Here is a 20,000-nt window from a genome sequence, read left to right on the forward strand (position 1 = left end):
GCAGCATGTCTATTAAAGACCCCCTGTCTAATGTGTGTACACAACCTGTTGGATGCTCAATCCCCAAAGCCTCTTCTTTCCCCTCCCTCCTGTTATTCTTGGATGACCCCTACCTCCTCCTCCCTCTTTCTCCAGATATATATTTACCCTATTTGTCATCATACGTCTCCATCCTCTCTGTATGCCCAAACCACGTTAATCCTGCCTCAGCACTTTGTCTTGTATTCTTGGTGATCCCACATTGCCTTCTATTTTCTATGCTTCGATTTTTCTACATGACTTTTACACCATGTGTTGCTCTCAAACTTGACATCTTATTGCCTTTAGCCACCTAGCTACAGCATTTAAAATCAATGTCTCACACCACATAAAAGTGTTAGTATGTATTACTATACTCTTGCACATTCCCTTTTTTCTGCTTTCATAGATAAAATTCTTTCCACACTTACCTCAAGACACTACTTACTTTTTTCCCTCTCATCTTTTCCATGGTTTGCTTTGTCATTTGTAGACCTGTCTACTGATGTATACCCTCTCAGATATTTAAATATGTCCATTTCCTCTAATCTCCTTCCTTCCAATCTGACATTGTCTGTCATGGCTGGGCTCCGAGAGTAGTAAGACTTGAAACTCATCAAAGGTATATCAAAGGTATTATCTAGAGACCAGGGGTGGGGAACATGTGGCCTTAAAGCTGTATTCAGATTTCTGAATGAATCAGAATTTTGCATAAGAAATCCCTTTTATTTTTATTGAAAATACAGGAAGGCCCCGCTTTACGGCGTTTCACTTTACGGCGTTCCGCTAATACGGTCATTTCAAATTATGACCAAAACTCACTATACGGCTCCCCCCACCTGACTTTCTAATACGGTCACCGCGCCCCACCTTGTTTGTTTACATTCTTCCTGAGCTCAGTAAGCACTAAGTCTCTCCATTTTGTCTGGAAACTCCAAAATTTCAAATGTTTTTAAAAGTTATTTCATATTTTATATATACTCTGATAATTAGTATACCTGTACTTAAATAAACTTACATACTGTGCTGGCATGCAGGTACACATTAAAATCAGTAAGAGTGTCTTATGTCTCCAGACGTCATATTAGTAATGATAATAATAATCATCGTCTCATTTAAATGTCGTATATTACGTTAAATACACATTTTCATTAATCCATCTATGATATTTTTTCAAAATTATATAATAAACACGATACATAACATAAAAAGATGATAAATACACCCCACAATAGAATAAATAAACGTAAATATGAGATGTGGTAGCAGACGACTTGCACAAGTGACGCCATATTAGAAATGCTAATAATAATAATAATAATCACCGAGTCTTATTAAATGTTGTATATTACGTTAATATACACATTTTCATTAATCCATCCATGATATTTTTTCAAAATTATATAATAAACACGATATATAACATAAAAAGATGATAAATACACCCTACAATAGAATAAATAAACATAAATATGAGATGTCGTAGCCAGATAACTTGTACAAGTGATGCAAAGAATAACATTTTCTCTAATCTAACATAAGAGAAAATGTGTTACTGGGGGTAACTGTAGAAAATTATTCCTTTCGTATGTATGTAAGTTTATTCAGGTATACACAAATACAGTTACATAGATTATCATACATAACAACATATGTGTAGAGAACCTAGGATAACCCAAAAAAGTCAGACAGAGTGACTTACTTCCATTGCCTTCACTCAGAGCATCATTTCTTCTTAAAATGATGTTACATGAGAATGGGAGTGTTCTTCTTTATTTATTCTACCGTATCAATGTAGAGACAACCTGTACACAATGTAACTTGTACACAAACCAGACGTGTACACTTCGTTTACAAAACTTACCTTCGCTTGGTTTGTTTAAATAACTCTGCGCCTGTCCTCTCTCATGCACTCATTCTTTCTCACTCATTTATTCGTTTTATCTCATTTACTTACTCCTGACCCTACATTAAGACTACAAATATTTTAAGGTAAGTAATGAGTGAACTGTATATACATTTTATCGTTCTGTGATGCTTAAATGTAATAAAATATTATGTGTAGGTGGGTTGGCCTGGTATGGTAGCCCGGCTGACTACCATACATACCACACTTGATTTTTTACAATAAATACTACTCATCTCACCCTATATTTTAAGGTAAGTAATGTGTGAACTGTATATACATTTTATCGCTCTGGGATGCTTAAATATCATAGAATTGTATGTGTGGGTGGGGTGGCCTGGTATGGTAGCCTGGCTGACTACCATACATACCACACTTGATTTCTTACAATAAATACTACTTGTCTCACCCTAGATTAAGACTATAAATATTTTAAGGTAAGTAATGAGTGCACTATGTGTGTATTGTACTTTTTTATTGTTTTTCGATGCCTGGTTCTGTTGCTAACTTGATATATGTTAGTGTAAACTTGTTATCTAGTGTTTGTATGCATTTGTAAATGGAAAAAAAGGGTGTTCCACTTTACGGCGGTTTCTGCTTTACGGCGGTAGCCTGGAACCTAACCAGCCGTATAAGTGGGGCCTTCCTGTACATTACCCCTCATGATTTAGTTCTAACTGACCTAATTTGACTAGCTTTAGACCATAGGTTCCCAACCTGACCACCACCACCCAGCCAGAGGCAAGTGGGTGAGGATATTGTCCTCCCCACCTAAGCACCCCGATTAAAACATTGTTTTAAGGGCTGTTTTTACACCTACGCTCATGATTTAGTCCTAATTGACCTAATGTGACTTTAGACAATAGGATTCCTGCCTGACCACCACCACCCAGGATGAGGCAAGTTGGTATTGGAGGGTGAGGATGTGTGGTCATTCTTATTATTGTCTTCTAAAAGAATTGCATGTGACCCTCCATTTGAAGTGCAAATTCAGAATCACTATACAGCGTGACCGTTTATGTATTTTTTTTTTATTTTTTTACTGTGTGTCCTTAACCCATCATGTCAGAAAAGACTAAAAGAATGCTGAAGGAAGAAAATAGAGCTTTCAATGATGATGGGAATTGCCATATTTTGTTTCTGTTCAAGATAAAATGATTTACTTTGTGATACTACAATGTCAACAATGAAGAAATTCATTGTGCATCAGCATTATGCCACTCATAAGGACCACAAATTTGTAAAATTAGATGGAGAGGCACAAAAGATTGCTTTGCAGAAATTGAAAGATTGAAAGGAAAAGCATTGGCAGTTATTCCAAGCAATGTTCAGACCAAAAAATGATTCCACCGAAGCAATCTATAAAGTAGCTTCCTCCTCAAGGGGGGCTCCTTGGTGTGGTGAAGAGGCTCTTGGTCTGAGGAATTAGACCTGTTGGTCTCCTTCCTCAGACTGAGCCTAATTACCCCCCAATTCCCCCTTCCCTCTCCCATCCTCCCCATCCTTCCCTTTTTCCTTTCCTCCTCCTCCTCCCCACCCCTCCCTTTTGCCCTTCCTTTTTGGCCTTTGGGATTTTTTTCCCACAGGCACTCAAGTTCCTAGGTAGGGGAAAGGGTACCGGGGTCCATCCCATTCCGTTGAGGTTCTTGGCGGTGGCGTAGTTTGCCGTGGAATCTGGATTGCCTGGGGATGTCCCGATCCCTCTCCGGTATCCCGGAGGGTGGCTTTGGGTGTCTTTTGGGTGACGGGTGTATCTCTGAAAGCCACCTTTCGGATTCCGGGGGTGGTGGCCGAAGGAGGTATGCTTTGTGGCGGATATCCGGCCGCCCTCTCTTTTGTCCACTGAGGTAGCTCGGCAGATGTGAGGTTGCTATCCCGGATTGCTGGTTTACTGGCATGATGGGTAGGGTATGGCACGGGTTCCATGCTGCATCTGCGCTACTTGCAGTGCTGAGGTCCTCTTTGGTGCGGAGGGAGATTTCTGGCCCTTTCATTCCTCCTAGGAACTATCCCTCCCCGGTCCCCCCTTTTTTTATTCTTTTTTTTTTTATTTTCTTTTCTTCTTTCTTTTTCTTTTCTTAAAAACAAAAAGAAAGAAGTAACCTAACCATGGAGTAACCGATCCATGACCCCGCTACCCCCGGGCCCCTTATTGTTACCGCACCCCGTTCTGACCTCGGCTCATCTTTTGGCCACTCTTCGGACATTCCTAAGGCCCCTGTACCTCTTGCTGGTGCTGTTTCCTCACCCGCTTCAGGTACCGGAGCTTCCACTGACTCCTTCGATTTGTCTGACCTCCGCTCTCCTTTGACTATGGTTCCGGCTTCTCCCTATACGGTGCGGCAATTTTCGAATCGCCAGCCCATCCCATGTCGTACCGACTCTGGTCTCACTTCTAAATGTCAACAACAATCTCCTAATGATGTTACCTCGTTACCTTCCCATTCTACTCAGAAAAGACCGACACGTCATGCACTCCCTCTCCACACTCAGTTTCAGACTACACAGTGGACTAAATTCTTTACATTAAGACTGACTTCTGCTGCCTATCTTTCTGACCATAGTATTGGCAAAGTGTTCCTACGCCACGTTGGTAGAGATATTTCCTTTCATGCTCTTAAGAGTGGTACATGCATCATCACAGTCCAGAATTCTACCCAAGCTCATGATCTTTCTCTTCTTTCACATATCGATACTATTCCTATCACTATCAAAAAACATCATTCCCTCAATTCTTGTAGTGGTACTGTTATTCTGCCCCATACCATAGTCCAACAGAATTTCCAGACATGTGGTACTGACATTCTCGAACAGCTGGACCTCCAAGATCTCCCAATTCTCAAGGTAGACACTTATGTTCTTCCTGCCTGCGGGCGAGGATGATACCCTTGCAATGTGGCTCGTTTAACTTTTGACAGCCGTGAACTTCCATCCTCTGTTTATGTAGCAGGATATCGGTTACAAGTTTGGAAGGTGATCCCTACACCGCAACAGTGTAGGAATTGCTGGCGATTTGGCCACCCAGCAAAATATTGCAGATCTATAGCCGAATGCCCAGTCTGTGGTGCCGATGACCATTCTAATACGTCTTGCAGTCGAACTCCCTCTTGCCTTAATTGTCATGAGGCTCACCCTTCGTACTCTCGCCGTTGCCAAGTCTACTTAACCCTTTCAGGGTCCGTCCCGTAGATCTACGGCTTTACGTTCAGGGTCCAAACCGTAGATCTACGCCATGAGCTCAGCTCACTCTGATAAACTGTGAGTGGTACATTTGGGCCTAGATATGAGAGAATACATCTATGTGGTATGTGTGCACCACATAAAACAGATCCTGCAGCACACTGTGTATAATGAGAGAAAAAAAACTGAAATCATGATTTTTCGATTAAAACAGCGACTTTGCAGTGTTTTTTCGTATGTTTTTTATAGTTGTATTTGCGATTTCTTGGTCTCAATTGATAGAATGGAAGACATATTAAAGAAATAGAGATGATTTTGATTGGTTTTAGCACTGGAAATGGCTTGAAACTGAGCTCAAAGTAGCAGAAATGTTAAATTTTTGCCGATATTCAAGAGTAAACAAACGACCTCACACGTCTAATACACGCCAGCTGGTGGGTCTAATATGCATTCACAAATATGGTGATGATATTTATACAATTATTACAGTATTGCATAACAGTAAATCTTCTATTTTTTGGTGTGAATAAAAAATCAAAATGGAATTTATTTGTAAAGCCTCAAAACGTAACTAATGAACAGAGGAAATGCTAGTTTAGTTCCAGGAATACCTACATTGTTTATTCTGGACCCTATTTTGAAATTGGAATATTTTGAACTTTGTGTTAAATTGGCCAAATTAACGATTTCCGATCACTTTAATTTGTAGTTGAAACAGTTGACTTGCTGATTTCTTGTGCTCAATCGATAGAATAGAAGTAATACTAGTGAAATAGCTAAGAATTTGGTTGACTGGAATAATGTAATTGGCCTAAAATGGGAGTCAAAGTCGGCAAAATCGCCGATTCGTAAATATCGCTGACACATCAAAATTCGCGAGAGCATAATTTCGTCAGTTTTCCATCAAATTTCGTACTTTTTGTTTTATTACCTTCACAAAAAGATTCTTTACCATTTCATAAGAAAAAATAACAAATTTTTTTTTGAAAATTCTTGGACACTGGGGCACCACTTCAGATTTGGGCCTTGGACCCTGAAGGGATTAAGTTAGCAATAGAACTGGGCATTAACCCTTTCAGGGTCCAGAGGCCAAATTTCAAAGTGTGCACCAGGGTCCAAGAATTTTAAAAAAATAATTTTTTTTGTTTTTTCCTATGGAATGGTAGAGAATCTTTTTCTGAAGGCAATAAAACAAAAAGTACGAAATTTGATGAAAAATTTACAAAATTATGCTCTCGCGAATTTGATGTGTCGGCGATATTTACACATTGGTGACTTTGACTCCCATTTTAGGCCAATTACAGTATTCCAGTCAACCAAATTCTTAGCTATTTCTCTAGTATTACTTCTGTTTTATCGATTGAGCACAAGAAATCGCCATGTCAACTGTTTAGACAACAAAATAAAGTGACCGGAAATTGGTAATTTGGCCAATTTAATGCAAAGTTCAAAATACTATTCCAATTTTAAAATAGGGTCCAGAATAAACGAACAATGCAGGCATTCCTGGCACTAAACTAACATTTCCTCTCTTCATTAGTTAAGTTTTCAGGCTTTACAAATGAATTCCATTTTGATTTTTTATTCACATAATGAATTTTTATTCAAACCAAAAAATAGAAGATTTACTGTTAGGCAATACTGTAATAATAATTGTATAAATAATATCACCACATTTGTGAATGTATATTAGACTCACCAGCTGTCATGTATTAGACTTGTGAGGTCATTTGTTTACTCTTGAACATCGGCAAAAATTTAACATTTCTGCTACTTTGAGCTCAGTTTCAAGCCATTTCCAGTACTAAAATCAATCAAGAACATCTCTATTTCTGTAGTATATCATACATTCTATTAAATGAGACCAAGAAATTGCAGATACAACTATAAAAAACATACAAAAAACTGCAAAATTGCTGTTTTAATCGAAAATTATGGTCTCAGTTTTTTTCTCTCATGCACTGTGTCGCAGGATTTGTTTTATGTGGTGCACACATATCTAGGCCCAAATTTACTGCTCACAGCTTATCAGAGTGAGCTGAGCTCATGGCATAGATCTACGATTTGGACCCTGAACGTAAAGTCGTAGATTTACGGCACTAACCCTGAAAGGGTTAAAAAGTAAAATACACACACAGTACACTCATTATTTACCTCAAAATATTTCCAGTCTTCATGTAGGGCAAAAGGTGAGTAGTATTTACTCTAAAAAGTCAGGTGTGGTAACCCTCCTGGCCATCCCACCCACACATACTAGACTACGATGCTTAGCTCCCTAGAGCGATAAAATGCATATACAGTAGACGCATTACTTACCTTAAAATATTTGTAGTCTTAGTGGTTTTAATGTAGGGTGAGAGGCGAGAAGTATTTATTTGTAGAAAGTCATGTGGGATGTATGGCATCCTGCCTGGCCACTTATACCTACTACGACATTAGGCTCCCCAGAGCGATAAAATGCACATATAATACACTCAATAATTACTTTAAAATATTTGTAGTCTTAATGTAGGGTGAGAGGTGAGTTTTATTTGTATGAAGTCAGGTTGGGAAGTATGGATAGCCAGGAAGATCAGCCCTCCCCACCCCACCCACACATAATGTAAGCAAACCAGATGAACGCGTCTGGTTTTCGTCACAAGTCTTATAAGTTGCCTGGCTACCGCAAGTCCTACAAGTTGCCTGGCTACCACAAGTCCTACAAGTTGCCTAGCTACCACAAGTTGCCTGGCTACCACAAGTCCTACAAGTTGCCTAGCTACCACAAGTTGCCTGGCTACCACAAGTTGCTTGACTACTGCAAGTCCTACAAGTTGCCTGGCTACCACAAGTCCTACAAGTTGCCTGGCTACCACAAGTTGCTTGGCTACCACAAGTCCTACAAGTTACCTGGCTACCACAAGTTGCTTGGCTACCACAAGTCCTACGAGTTGCCTGGCTACCACAAGTTGCCTGACTACCACAAGTCCTACAAGGTGCTTGGCTACCACAAGTCCTACAAGTTGCCTGGCTACCACAAGTCCTACAAGTTGCCTGGCTGCCACAAGTCCTGCAAGTTGCCTGGCTACCACAAGTCCTGCAAGTCACCTGGCTACCACAAGCCCTACAAGTCACCTGGCTACCACAAGTGTTACGAGTTACCTGGCTACCATAAGTCCTACAAGTTGCCTGGCTACCACAAGTCCTACAAGTTGCCTGGCTACCACAAGTCCTACAAGTTGCCTGGCTACCACAAGTCCTACAAGTCGCCTGGCATTGGCATTAAAAGTCAAAGAAGGGAAGTAACCCCAGATAGGGCTTTGATACCTGAAATCCTTATGGAGGGGGATTTCCCTTCCAGACAATAAACTCTCTGCCCTCTCTCCTCCTCCCTATCTTCCATAATCCAACAACAGTCTTCAGTAAAGGTATGTAATACTGATTTAATTGTTCGCGTATTTATTTTATTTAGTACTCATTGTTTTGTGTATGAAAAACTATAATTAATCTCTTAAAAATCTTATTTTTTTTTTGTGAATATTTTTGGGTGTCTGGAACGGATTAATTGTATTTACATTAATTATTATGGGTATTTCGATTATCGGCCATTTCAGTTTTAGGTTGGCCTTCTGGAACAGATTACGGCCGATAACCGAGGGTCCACTGTATATTATAGAACAATGGTAACAAACAATTTTTGTATTGTTTGTTTGTAAACAAGTTTTATAAACAATATTTTGATGAGTATGTTGTGTTTGTGCTTATTGTGTTGCATACGAGTGTATGCAACACAATAAGCACCTTTGGTCTCACAGGCAACATAAGTTACCTGAAAAAATTAAGTAGTGTAAAAAACAAGAAACCTTCGAATGGGAGTTTAAAAATTTTACCAGGTGAGTGGCATTCACTGCCGTTGCCATACACAGCTCATTTTCTGCCAACTTTACGCCTCTATATCTCGGTAAGTACTGATCGCAAAAATTTTTTATACGCTTAAAACACTCGGCAAATTAATCCTAACATTTTGGTAAGAAATTTTTTTTTTTTTTTTTAATATTTTGTGACATAGGAAGACAGTTTCAGAATTGGGCTTGCGACAGTCAAAGGGTTAATGAGCAGGAGGATTCATGTGAATTATTTGAAGAATATGCTGCTCTTATTGACTTATTATCTGAAGAATACAGTGAAAGGTTCACTGATTGAGATAAAAAAATCATGACCTCACACTGAAATTAACATTTCAACCTCACCTAGTTGTTGTCTCTGAGGCTCCTAAAGAGCTACAGATAGAATTGATTGAGTTCTCAGAAGATAACAGTTTACAGTCCCTGTTAGATGCTACAAAAGATCCCATTTAAACATTGGAAAATGCAATAGAATACCCACATTTGTGGCAACATGCACGCTGAATGCTTTCTTGTTTCTCAACCACTTTTTGTTGCGAATCCACATTCTCCTCTTAAGATCCCAAATGGCAGATGCACCCCTGGAGGATCAGCTGAAACGGCGGACTTCCATGGTTCAACCAAATATCCAAATGCTTTCCCCACAAAAAGCAATCACAAAGTCATTAAAAAGTTAGGTATTTTATAATTAAAAAGAATGAATTTTCTAATTAATTTTTTAACCAAATAACTGACATTTTACAGTGTATAATATCCAATCAAAATTTCTTGAATGTGGCCTTATTAGGTTCCAGGTAACTTTAATGTAACATTACAACATGAAAAGGTTCCCCACCCCTGGGTCACTAGATATTTTATTACCCTCATTACCTTGTTCTTTTGTAATGTTCATTTTCACTTTCCCTTTGCATATCCTCTCAAATTTGTTCACTGACCTTTGCAGCTTGTCTTCAGAATCTCCCAAAAGGGCTGTCCTTGGCAGATAGCACCATTAAATGTACATGTTAAGTCTGTTTTTGTCTATTTTAACTATCATCACTTTATGGGGGTCTATTTTATTAGACTTTTACTGTAAATGACTTTTACAAGTGGTTAAATAAAAACAAAACATTTCAGGGGCTTTTAAGGAAGGATCATTGCGGATCATTAGAAATGGCATTGGTATCCATGAACAGGCTTCCATTGAGCTGGATGGTATCAAGGGTATGTGGTCACTGAGTGTGAACTCGCCAAAACATCACAATACCATCGTCCTCTCATTTGTTGGTCTCACTAGGTAAGTGCTGGCTATGTATTTTCATAAAGGTTATATTCCATGTTTTTTTCACTATTAAAAACATTTTTATTTTACTTATTTTCCCCACCATGTATTGTCCTGTATATCTGTTCATTTTTCATTACAGGTCTTCCATCACAAATCTGACATCATTGGGACCTGTAGTGTGCCAGATTACACTTAATAAAATTAACCAACTTGACTTACACAAAGTTCATTGAACATTGGCAAAAATCGAACATTTCCGCTACTTTGAGCTCAATTTCAGGTACTTTTCGTCATGAAAGCAATCAAAATCATGTCTATTTCTGTAAATTATCTTTCATTCAATCAAATGTCCAAAAAAATGAGAATACAACCATAAAAACCATACGAAAATATACTGCAAAGAGGCGGCTAATGGCTGAGAAGTGAACTCCCTTATTTATCGTCCATCTTTTTTATTTTTGTCGTACGTTAAGAAGCATCTTTCCATCATACATTGCCCAAGTTTCAATGAGATAGCCCAACAAACAACTGAGAAAAAAAATAATTACCAAAAATCATATATGGCAAGCCCAAGCCAGGTACTGGAAATAAGTCACTTTGTCTGACTTTTCTGGGTTATCCTAGGTTCTCTATACATACACTACTATGTATGATAATCTATGTAACTGTATTTGTGTATACCTTAATACACTTATTTACTTCTAGTCTGTCAACTGAGTACAAGAAACTGCCCATTCACTTATTTCAACTACCCAATAAAGCGGTCAGAAATTGGCAGTTTGGCCGATTTCACACAAATTTCAACAGATGCCAATTTCAAAATAGGGTCCAGAATAAACAATGCAGACATTCCTGGCACTAAAATAACATTTTCTCTGTTCATTAGTCACGGCTACAGGCCCCTCGTATATTACCCTTGCTTACCATTTGGAATTTTTATTAAAAAAAAAATAGAAGATTTACTGTTATGCAGACTACTGCATTATTGTAATACACATGTAATTGTATAAATAATGTCAACCCATTCTTGACTGGCAGGCGGACAGGTATTGGACGGTGATGTCATTTGTTTACTCTTGAGATTCGCTAAAGAATAGAACATTTTCGCTACTGTGAGCGCAATTTCAAGGTACTTTTCATCATGAAAGCAATCAGAATCATATCTATTTCTGTAATATATCTTTCATTCTATCAAATGAGACCGAAAAAATGAGAATATAACCATAAAAACATACAAAAATATACCGCTAAGCGGTCGCTAATGGCTGAGAAGCGAACTCCGCTATTTATGGTCTGATTCCTTTCATTTTTGGTGTACGTGAAAAAGTATCTTTCCATCATACATTGCCCAAGTTTGAATAAGATAACCCAACAAACAACTGAGAAAATAATAATAATAATATCTTTATTTATTACACGTACATGTACAAGGTATACAGGCCTAGCTGACATCAGTGACATACTACTGTATAGAAAGCCGCTTGTTATGCTGAGTATTTCAAGAAAATTAGGTCAGTGTCCCAGGATAACACCCACACTAGTCGGCTAACACGCAGGTACCCATTTACTGATGGGTAAACATAGACAACAGGTGTAAAGAAACACGCCTAATATTTCTACCCTGGCTGGGAATCAAATATTTATCAAAAATCATATATGGCTAACCCAAGCCAGGTACTAAAAATAAGCCATGTTGACTTTTTTGGGTTATCCTTGGTTCTCTACACATATGCTGCTATATGTGATAATCTATAGAGAGAAAATAGCTTTTGTTTCAGGTTTATGGTGCAGTATGAGTGTATAGCACAGTTAGCCCTGTACTATACTCTGTTTTCTCTAATATAAGCCACCAAGACGGATTGGAGAATGGTATTTGTATACCATATCCTCTTCATACCTCTGTCGAACTGCTCGGTGTTATGCCAAATATTATTCATTCTGGAGTATTTACCATGTTTTATGTTATTTATATTGTTTATTATATCATATTAGATCAATTGTGATAGGCAAATAAGCTGTAGTGTTGATATTAGCGTAATAATAAAGCATATTCTCCTGCTTCATGATACTGAGTTCATGGCAACCGACAGTGGCTTCAAAGTCACCTTATCTTTAACCCTTTGAGGGTCGACAGGCCCTCTCCGAAACTCGTTCTCAGGGTCGGCCAAATTTAAAAAAAAAAAAATTATTTTCTCTTATGAAAAGATAGAGAATCTTTTCCCGATCATAAAGACACCAAAAGTTTGAAATTTGATAGAAAACTTACGGAATTATGCTCTCGCAAAATTAGCAGTCTCGGCGATGTTTACGCATCGGCGATTTTGCCCACTTTGAGCCCCATTTTCGGCCAATTTCACTGTACTAGTCGACAAAAAACATGAATATTTCGCTAGAACTCCATTTTTTCTATCGAATGGGTGCAAGAAACCACTCATTTATGAAATTCAACTATCCAGTACAGTGGTCAGAATTTAGCAATTTTGCCAATTTCACACAAATTTCAAAAGATGCCAATTTCCGAATAGGGTCCAGAATAAACAAGAAAGACATTCCTGGCACTAAAATGACATTTCCTCTAGTCATTAGTCACGTCTCAAGGCCCCTCTTATATTCTTTTGCTTTCCACTTTGAATTTTTGTTTTCACAAAAAATATAAGATTTACTGTTATGCAGACTACTGCATTAGTGTAAAAAATGGTATAAATATTATTGGTGCACTTGTGAAAGAATATTAGACTCACCAGTTGACGTGTATTGCACGCTTGGCACGATTTGTTTACTTTTGAAGTTTGGTAAAAATCGAACATTTCTGCTACTTTGAGCTCAATTTCAAGGCACCTTTCTTTGTAAAACCAGTCAAAATCATCTCAATTTCTGTAATATGTCTTCCATTCTATAAAATGAGACCAAGAAAACTAGAATACAACAATAAATACCATACGAAAATACACTGCAAAGTCGCTGATTTATTAAAAAAAAATGGTCAAAGTTTTTTTTTTCTCATTATGCACTGTGTGCTGCAGGATTTTTTTTAGACTGTGCACACTGACCACATAGACCCATTCTTTCATATGAAGGCCTACCAGCTTTCTCCCACTAGATTTGAGGCCGCTAGAATTTATGAGTACTAGTACGTCAAAAACCCCTACGCGTAAGATGTACTAGTACGATGAAAACCCTCAAAGGGTTAATGGATAATGTACTGTGTAGGTGCTTTACATATTGAGAAGCATTTCTTTTATTCATTGGAACCATGGTTAGGGCTAAAAGTAAGCAGGTTAAAACAATAAATGGAAAAAAAGAAATTGGAATGACTTATGCAGCAAGTAGCGCCACCAATCAGTACCAGCAGGTTGGTGTGGCGACCCTGGAAATTTGAAATTATGCTAGCCAAAATTAGTACCGAATAACTGAAGGAACCGAATAACTGATTGCCGGATGTGATGGCTGACCTGTACTAGCCTATTTCTGGTTGCAAGGTTTTAAAATGTGCATTATATGATATTTTATTTCAATTACTGTCAGCTTTATAAATATTTTGTATTGTGATAATTTTCACTGTCAGTTATAACTGTTGACTACTTGTTAATATGTAATTTTTGCTAGGGTGTTGACATTAAGTGGTGAAGAAGTAGAGGAGACAGAGATTGCTGGTTTTGTAGCTGACCAACAAACCTTCTTATCTTCCAACGTTAAATATGACCAGCTATTTCAGGTATGGTTTTGTCACTGCTAATTGCTAATTCACTAGGTATGTGCATTGCTTTTATTAAAATGCTTTCTCCATATATTAATGCTTTTATCTAGCCATAGTTAATGGAAGTGAATGAAACATTGTACACTGTCACCATTTTTCCAAGATACATGTTTGTCAATGTAGAAACTAATGCAAATAAAAGTACACCTACCATCCGACTTACGACCTGCTCGACATACGTCTACTCGACTTACGACCATGCATCTGGCAGCTGGGTTGGGCCGGCTGATGCACAACGCTGTACAATATTTGACAATACTCGCGGCGGCAATGTGTCATGCAGGCAGCATCAGTTTGAGTAACCCTGCCCTATCAGCAGCATCATACTGTATTAACTGTACTAACTGGACAGTAAATTTCACCATGGCCCCTAAGATGAAGTCTGAATCTTGCACTGGAGATTGTGGCAAGAAAGGCTCTTACTCTCAAACTCTATTTGTTTTCACTGTTGCACATAAACCTGTCTGTATCTGTCTGCCTGTATATCTGTCTGTATCTCTGTGTGTCTGTGTGTCTGTCTGTACTACGCACATGCATATATATATATACATACATCTAGGTTTTTCTCCTTTTTCTAAATAGCTCTTGTTCTATTTCTTCTATTGTGTGTCTTTCTGTCTACCTGTGTGTCTTTCTGTCTACCTGTGTGTCTTTCTGTCTACCTGTGTGTCTTTCTGTCTACCTGTGTGTCTTTCTGTCTACCTGTGTCTGTCTATGTCTACCTGTGTCTGTCTTTGTCTACCTGTGTCTGGCTTTATGTCTACCTGTGTCTGTGTCTACCTGTGTGTCTGTCTAAAGAGGTCTTTGTTTCTGTCTACGAGGATAGTGAGGCTCTGTGTGTGGCAAGAGGCGTGGAGTTAAAAGATGTCTTTGTCTGTGCAGAGATTGGTGGATGAATTTGGTTGTCTGTCTCAGTGCCACTCATTAAGAGTACTTGGTCTTGAAGACGCCATATTAATAATGATAACAATAATAATCACTGAGGCGCATTAAATGTGTATAAAACGTTAATATAGACATTTTGCTTAATCCATCTATGATGTTTTTTTCAGTGATGGAGTGAATGATGGTGAAAGTTTTTCTTTTTCGGGCCAAATCGGCCGGTGTTATATAATAAACATGCTACATAACATATAAATTAACAAATATGAGATGTTTTTCTGGTCGGCTTGACAGCAGGAATCGTTCGTGTCTGGGCTGGTAACAACAACGTTTGTTTACATAACTCATGAACATTCTACATTCTCATTCTCTCTCTCATTTATTCATTTAATCTTGTCTACTCACCTCTCACTTTACATTAAAACTACAGATATTTTAAGGTAAGTAATGAGTGGACACGATTATTATATTATAGCTTAATAATAATAATATTAATATTAGTACATATGTATTATTGTAATAATAATGATTATTAATATTATTATTAATTTAGGGCACTGGAGCACAGATCCACTGTATAGCACTTTGTCTGGATTTTTTGGGTTATCCTAGGTAATTTATAATATGTATGATAACTTGACTTACATGTACCAATGAGAGAGAGAGAGAGATACAGAGAGAGATGCAGAGAGAGATGCAGAGAGAGAGATACAAAGAGACAGCCACATTCGGTCAGCCAGCCAGCCAACTACCCACCCACCCATCCAGCCACCCACCCGGCCACCCACCCACCCACCCGGCCACCCACCCATCCGGCCAGCCAGCCACCCACCCGGCCAACCACAGACCCGGCCACCCAGCCAGCCAGCCGGATACGTATTACACACGTTCCAGAGTTGTTTCTCTTTACTTAGGGTATAGGTTACACAACATTCTGCCAGGATGACACTACCAGTGGTATTCTCCCATTCCACTGTGTCGACAATACATAAAGATAATAGTAACATATGATACTGTATGCGATGTAAAATTTACAATGCATATCACTACCATGTATACATTATATACAGTACATAAATAATTAAAATACAACAGTAGAAGTAAATTATGGTAAAAAGAATGAAATAATGATTGCACATTACATTACAGTATTATGTAGGTAGTTTATATAGGAAAGTTTTGACATTATGCCCTACCCAATATGTCGGCAATTTTCAAAGGTTCGACTTACGTCCATTTCGACTTAGGACCGGTTGGTTGGAACCAAGCTTGGTCGTAAGTTGGATGGTAGATGTATATTTCTGTTATAAAGTATAATTCAAAGGAATATAAACTAAATAGTTGTGTTGAGTTAAGTAAGATATTGGCAGGTTCTTGGTATTTTTTTCTATCCATGATATCTTCTTTCAACAAACCTGCCGTATCCCACTGAGGCAAGGTGGCCCAAAAAGAAAAACAAAAGTTTCTCTTTTAAATTTTAGTAATATATACAGGAGAAAGGGTTACTAGCCTCTTGCTCGCCTCTTACGACATGCATGGCTTACAGAGGAAGAATTCTGTTCCACTTCCCCATGGAGATAAGAGGAAATAAAGAAGAACAAGAACTAGTAAGAAAATAGAAGAAAACCCAGAGGGGTGTGTGTGCAACAGATTATTTGGTGTTTCTGGTAGCGGGGAGTAAATGATAAACGTCTTCGGAGGCTTCTTAGTTTATTTGCAAAGTCATGCCCATGGCCGGGAGGGCCATGCCCACCAGGGAGAGAGGGAGTAGACTTATTGACTGCTTCTAGGCCGCTGAATGAGAGAGCGAGTTGGACCAGCGTCCCACTGACCTGGGCAGGCCTAGAGGGCAGCACCTGAGTGCCGCAAAATATGAACTCAGCTGGCAGACAGCATAGGCTGTCTGTGCAGACAGTACAGGCTGTCTACATTCGCTCGGCCACCTACCACATGGTCGTCCCGACCATGTCTGGCGGTAAAAAAAAACTCGGTCTCTCTCTCTCGTAGGAACAGGGCACAGAACACAAAATAAAAACGTATATACATATTGACATGGAAAAAAAAAACTTCCTACAGGGAGGGAAGAAAAAAACATGTGGGGTGTGCTAAACATCATGGTCATAGGCAGTGAGCGTCGAAGGGCATCACTGCACGCCTTCCTGCATCTGGACAGACACTGCAACACAGGAGACATCGCTGCGGCTGAGCTGTGACGTAACGGGGTACGGTCTCCTCTAGAACAGTGAAGCAGTCATCGTAGGAGTCACTGCAGGTTTCACTCAACCTCAGGCACAACATGCTGGTGCCCTCAAGTGAGGCGTCGTCAAAACTCGGCAACTGGGCAGGACTTCTGGCAAGCGACTCAGGAGGACACTTCTCGACTGGTACTGCCAGCGAGCGTGGAGTAAGTCGTGGAGCAAGTCGTGGCAGAGACGACTGGGCGAAACATCTGGGAGTCGTAACATCATACACCAGACTGCAGTGAGCGAGCTAGCAGTCAAAGTGACATCTTCTTTGTACAGGCTTCTCACTGAAGCTTGTGACACGAGGCTGACACAGCGCCTGCCGACAGGGCTAACTGTGGCTTGACGAGTGTCATTCTCTCGGCAGTTGGAGTTATAGCAGAGGTTAGTCTAAGTGTCCCCAGACTTGTTTCTTGAAGGTCTGGAGGTGAAGTGAAACAAATCTTGATGGGAATCGTAGCAGGTACGATTCTGCAGAACATCTATGAGCGACGAGCATAAGAGCTTTCTGTACAAGGGGCTCATACGCTCAGGGCTGACTAATATCAGCTGTCAAATGCGCTGGTCACACCGGGTGACAGGCAACAAAATGGTCTGGGCGCAGACCTGTGGTCGACACACAGCTGGGTTCAAGACCACACTGGACACACGGAAACTTTACACACACCCGCGGTACATGTGGTACAACATCGCTTAAACTAGCAAATGATGCTTTTCTGTGTACAAAATTGACACTAAACTATACGCTAACATGTGAGAACACTGACTGATAGGAATTAATTAACACATGACACTGGAGGCAGTGGAGATGTCATGTCTGAGAGCAATGTGTGGTGTGAATATAATGCAGAGAATTCGTAGTTTGGAAGTTAGGAGGAGGTGCGGGATTACCAAAACTGTTGTCCAGAGGGCTGAGGAAGGGTTGTTGAGGTGGTTCGGACATGTGGAGAGAATGGAGCGAAACAGAATAACTTCAAGAGTGTATCAGTCTGTAGTGGAAGGAAGGCGGGGTAGGGGTCGGCCTAGGAAAGGTTGGAGGGAGGGGGTAAAGGAGGTTTTGTGTGCGAGGGGCTTGGACTTCCAGCAGGCATGTGTGAGCGTGTTTGATAGGAGTGAATGGAGACAAATGTTTTTTAATACTTGACGTGCTGTTGGAGTGTGAGCAAAGTAACATTTATGAAGGGGTTCAGGGAAACCGGCAGGCCGGACTTGAGTCCTGGAGATGGGAAGTACAGTGCCTGCACTCTGAAGGAGGGGTGTTAATGTTGCAGTTTAAAAACTGTAGTGTAAAGCACCCTTCTGGCAAGACAGTGATGGAGTGAATGATGGTGAAAGTTTTTCTTTTTCGGGCCACCCTGCCTTGGTGGGAATCGGCCAGTGTGATAATAAAAATAATATAAATATATATCTTCTCGACAATACTGACATAATTACTGAAACACTCGATGTGACATCATGTGATGTCAGGCGTGATGTTGCAAGGTGACATCAGCAGATATCTCGAGGTGATGTCAGGCAGACATCGTGACGTCATGAAGTCAGGCAGCAGCATCGGTGACGTCAATGTGATTGTGCTAGATAAATGAGACATACAGCTGATATTAGTGTCATATTGAAGGACTATCTTGTGTTTCCCAACACAATTCCTAACATACGCCAGAAACAGACCTCTCTGGAAAACTTTTTTTAGTGACGGGTCCAGTGGATCTCAAGCTGGTCCTAGTGGCATTACAAAACAAAGGAGGGAAGTAACCCAGTATAAGGACTTGGTACCTGAAGTCTTTATGGAGTGGGATTCCCCTTCCAAGCAATTGTAAACTCCTCCATTCTCTCCCCTCCTCCCATTTTCCATACATCACCATGTCTTTAATAAAGGTAAATGTGGTATTATTATTGTTTTATTCTTCATGTATCATTGTTTTCTGTGTAGGGAAATGTATATTTCATGTTAAAAAAATATTTTTTTTAATACTTTTGGATGTCTGAAGTGGATTTCCATTATTTCTTATGGGGAAAATTAATTCGGATAACGATAAAATTGGTTAAGGACAAGCTCTCTGTAACGGATTAATATTGTTAACTGAGGATCCACTGTACATGTATTCTGTTTATTACAATATACAATAAACTACTGTATAAACATTTAAAAATGTACCAGAGATGTTATAAATGGTGATAAGGTGACAGTAAAACAATATCAAAGATGGTGGACTCAAACCCACTACCATTATAGTATGCTCCTCACTTAGCGACGAATTCGTTTACTGACGTGGTCTTAGGAGCGGAACTCCGTCATTAAGTGAGGAGAGACTGTATATAAGTAAACAGTTCTTAGATAAAGGTACAGAACTTTTTATTGCATTTGTGGATTTAGAAAAGGCGTATGATAGGGTGGATAGGGGAACAGTGTGGCAAGTGCTGCAAATGTATGGAATGGGTGATAGGTATTAAAAGCAGCAAAGTTTTCATGTAATTAGTGAGGCTCAGGTTAGGGTATGTAGGAGAGAGAGAGAGAGATTTTACAGTGAAAGTAGGCCTGTAGTATAAATTAATGGTCTATTCTAAATAAAGTACTCTCTTTAGTGAGAGAGCAGAAACAAGCACTTAAAAAATACATATAGAAAAAGGAGACCTTTTTATTATGACATTACACCTGTATATCACTTTAACAGGTAGATGAAACCTAGTAAAAAAAAAGGTCTTTTGCTATATGTGTTTTTTTTTTTTAACTACTACTCAGCTATGCTGTACTTCAGTCAGAGCAGAAACAAATTAAGGAGCTGTATTTTGTTATTGTTAGCTATAGGTATTTAATATGTATTAACTAATTTCCTTGTTAGGTGACAGGAACATCTTGTCGCTTAGT

The 20,000-nt window shown here is 39.3% G+C and overlaps 1 protein-coding gene across 1 annotated transcript in view; it reads left to right on the top strand.

The window, feature by feature from the left end:
• pic (DNA damage-binding protein pic) overlaps window positions 1-20,000 on the top strand; it is a 224,519-nt gene that overhangs the window by 55,857 nt on the left and 148,662 nt on the right. The window contains exons 9-11 of the mRNA XM_070092474.1: window positions 10,105-10,264; window positions 13,859-13,967; window positions 19,975-20,000. The exon at window positions 19,975-20,000 is cut by the window's right edge and continues 153 nt beyond it. Coding sequence (XP_069948575.1) covers window positions 10,105-10,264; window positions 13,859-13,967; window positions 19,975-20,000 — 295 coding nt within the window. The remainder of the gene's footprint in view (window positions 1-10,104; window positions 10,265-13,858; window positions 13,968-19,974) is intronic.

The sequence above is a fragment of the Cherax quadricarinatus genome, chromosome 39 (assembly GCF_038502225.1).
Source record: "Cherax quadricarinatus isolate ZL_2023a chromosome 39, ASM3850222v1, whole genome shotgun sequence".
NCBI classification, from domain to species: Eukaryota; Metazoa; Arthropoda; class Malacostraca; order Decapoda; family Parastacidae; genus Cherax; species Cherax quadricarinatus.